The 1,355-nt window shown below is 52.8% G+C and overlaps 1 protein-coding gene across 1 annotated transcript; it reads right to left on the bottom strand.

The window, feature by feature from the left end:
* Positions 1-155: 155 nt before the first annotated feature.
* Positions 156-653, bottom strand: Pmar_PMAR012867 (hypothetical protein; the record flags this gene model as incomplete). The annotated part of the gene is made up of 2 exons (XM_002769315.1): positions 156-470; positions 516-653. Coding segments are annotated over 2 exons (453 nt in total), but the record flags the coding sequence as incomplete, so codon positions are not given.
* Between the last annotated feature and the right edge of the window lie 702 nt (positions 654-1,355).

The raw sequence follows: 1,355 nt of genomic DNA, 5'->3' as shown, positions 1-1,355 counted from the left end.
CGAGATGGCTGCCACCCTGGATGACGATGATGATGATGAGCATGTGCTTTATTTATCATAAGAAATATCAACAATACATAATGAGTAGCATGAGGAGGATATCTTGGTCCCTTAGAATCGGATGACTATCATCAGGCTCTTATGACCAGCCTCTACTACGAGCTTGAACCAGAAGCAGCATTCTTCGCCGCAGCCTCCTTTTTCAACTGCTTCTGGCTCTTCTTCTTAGCAGCAGGTATCTTCATCTTGTGAGCGGCGGCAGCAGGGTTATGACCAGTCATCAAGGCCTTGATGTTATTGGCATCAGTCTCATTGGCCATAATCTCCTTCAATGACATCTTCTTCGGTACAGGTGCCACAGCTCCACCACCACCACCAGCCTCCTTCCTCCTCATAGCTGCCTCGTCACTGGGTGACCACAGCCATCCCTTATGCAGTGAAGAGGGATCAGCAACGTCCTTGCCAGCAACCTAACCACCACATTTACAACTTCTTTAATTTCCCATCGCTACTACCACTGTCTTGGGCTTATCCTTCTCATCGCCAGGCCTTCTAGGATATACAGTCCTCGGGCGACCTTCCGCGCTTCCACCTCGGCCTCCACGACTAATAGCTTGCTTATGCTGGCGTTGCTGCTCCGCATCGACCGAAGACTGAAATAGAATGACTCTAACCGTAATCCTTGACCAACATAACCCCTACCCTGTCATCTTCCGAGAGTCTGCTCCCCGAAGCTGGATGTCTGTCGGATCCACCTTGTGGAGATTCCGAAGTGGAGATCCCAAGCAGCCCCCTCAGTGAGTCCGAAGCAGATTCCCTACCACGACCCCTGTCACTGTGTGCCCCTAAGGCGGCCCCAGGAGAGACCGATCGATGTGGTGGGGGAGAAGTGGACGAAACCGCTGCCGACTGCTGCTGCTGCTGCTGCTGAAGACAACTTCATAACAACGAAAACATCATTGTTACTCTGCATTACATTCCTATTGGGCTTCCTAGTTCTACCGTGACCTAATCCGCCCTCATTGGACCTTCGAGCACTGGGAGGCTGCACTGGAGGCTGCACCGGTGGGGGGGGAGGTGGTACGGGGGCTCCTGCTGGTGGGAAGACCCTCCCCGCAGAATGGACACTCGAACCAATAGAGATATTAGAATCCTGCTTCTCGAGCCCCGACATAGCTGTCCTCATCTGTGCCGGAGATGTACTAGAGGCACCGAGGCTGGTAGTGCTAGAGGAAGGCCGTGGAGGAGCCGCAGCAGTCCCTACTGGACGTGGAGCATCCTAACAATGATGAATCCGTTGAAGCCAATAATGCCAATGTATTACGATGAACGGGTGGCTCCCTGGTGGGAAGATT

This window comes from Perkinsus marinus, assembly GCF_000006405.1.
Source record: "Perkinsus marinus ATCC 50983 genomic scaffold scf_1104296966048, whole genome shotgun sequence".
Lineage (NCBI taxonomy): Eukaryota > Perkinsozoa > Perkinsida > Perkinsidae > Perkinsus > Perkinsus marinus.
This window is presented reverse-complemented; position numbering and strand designations above follow the sequence as displayed.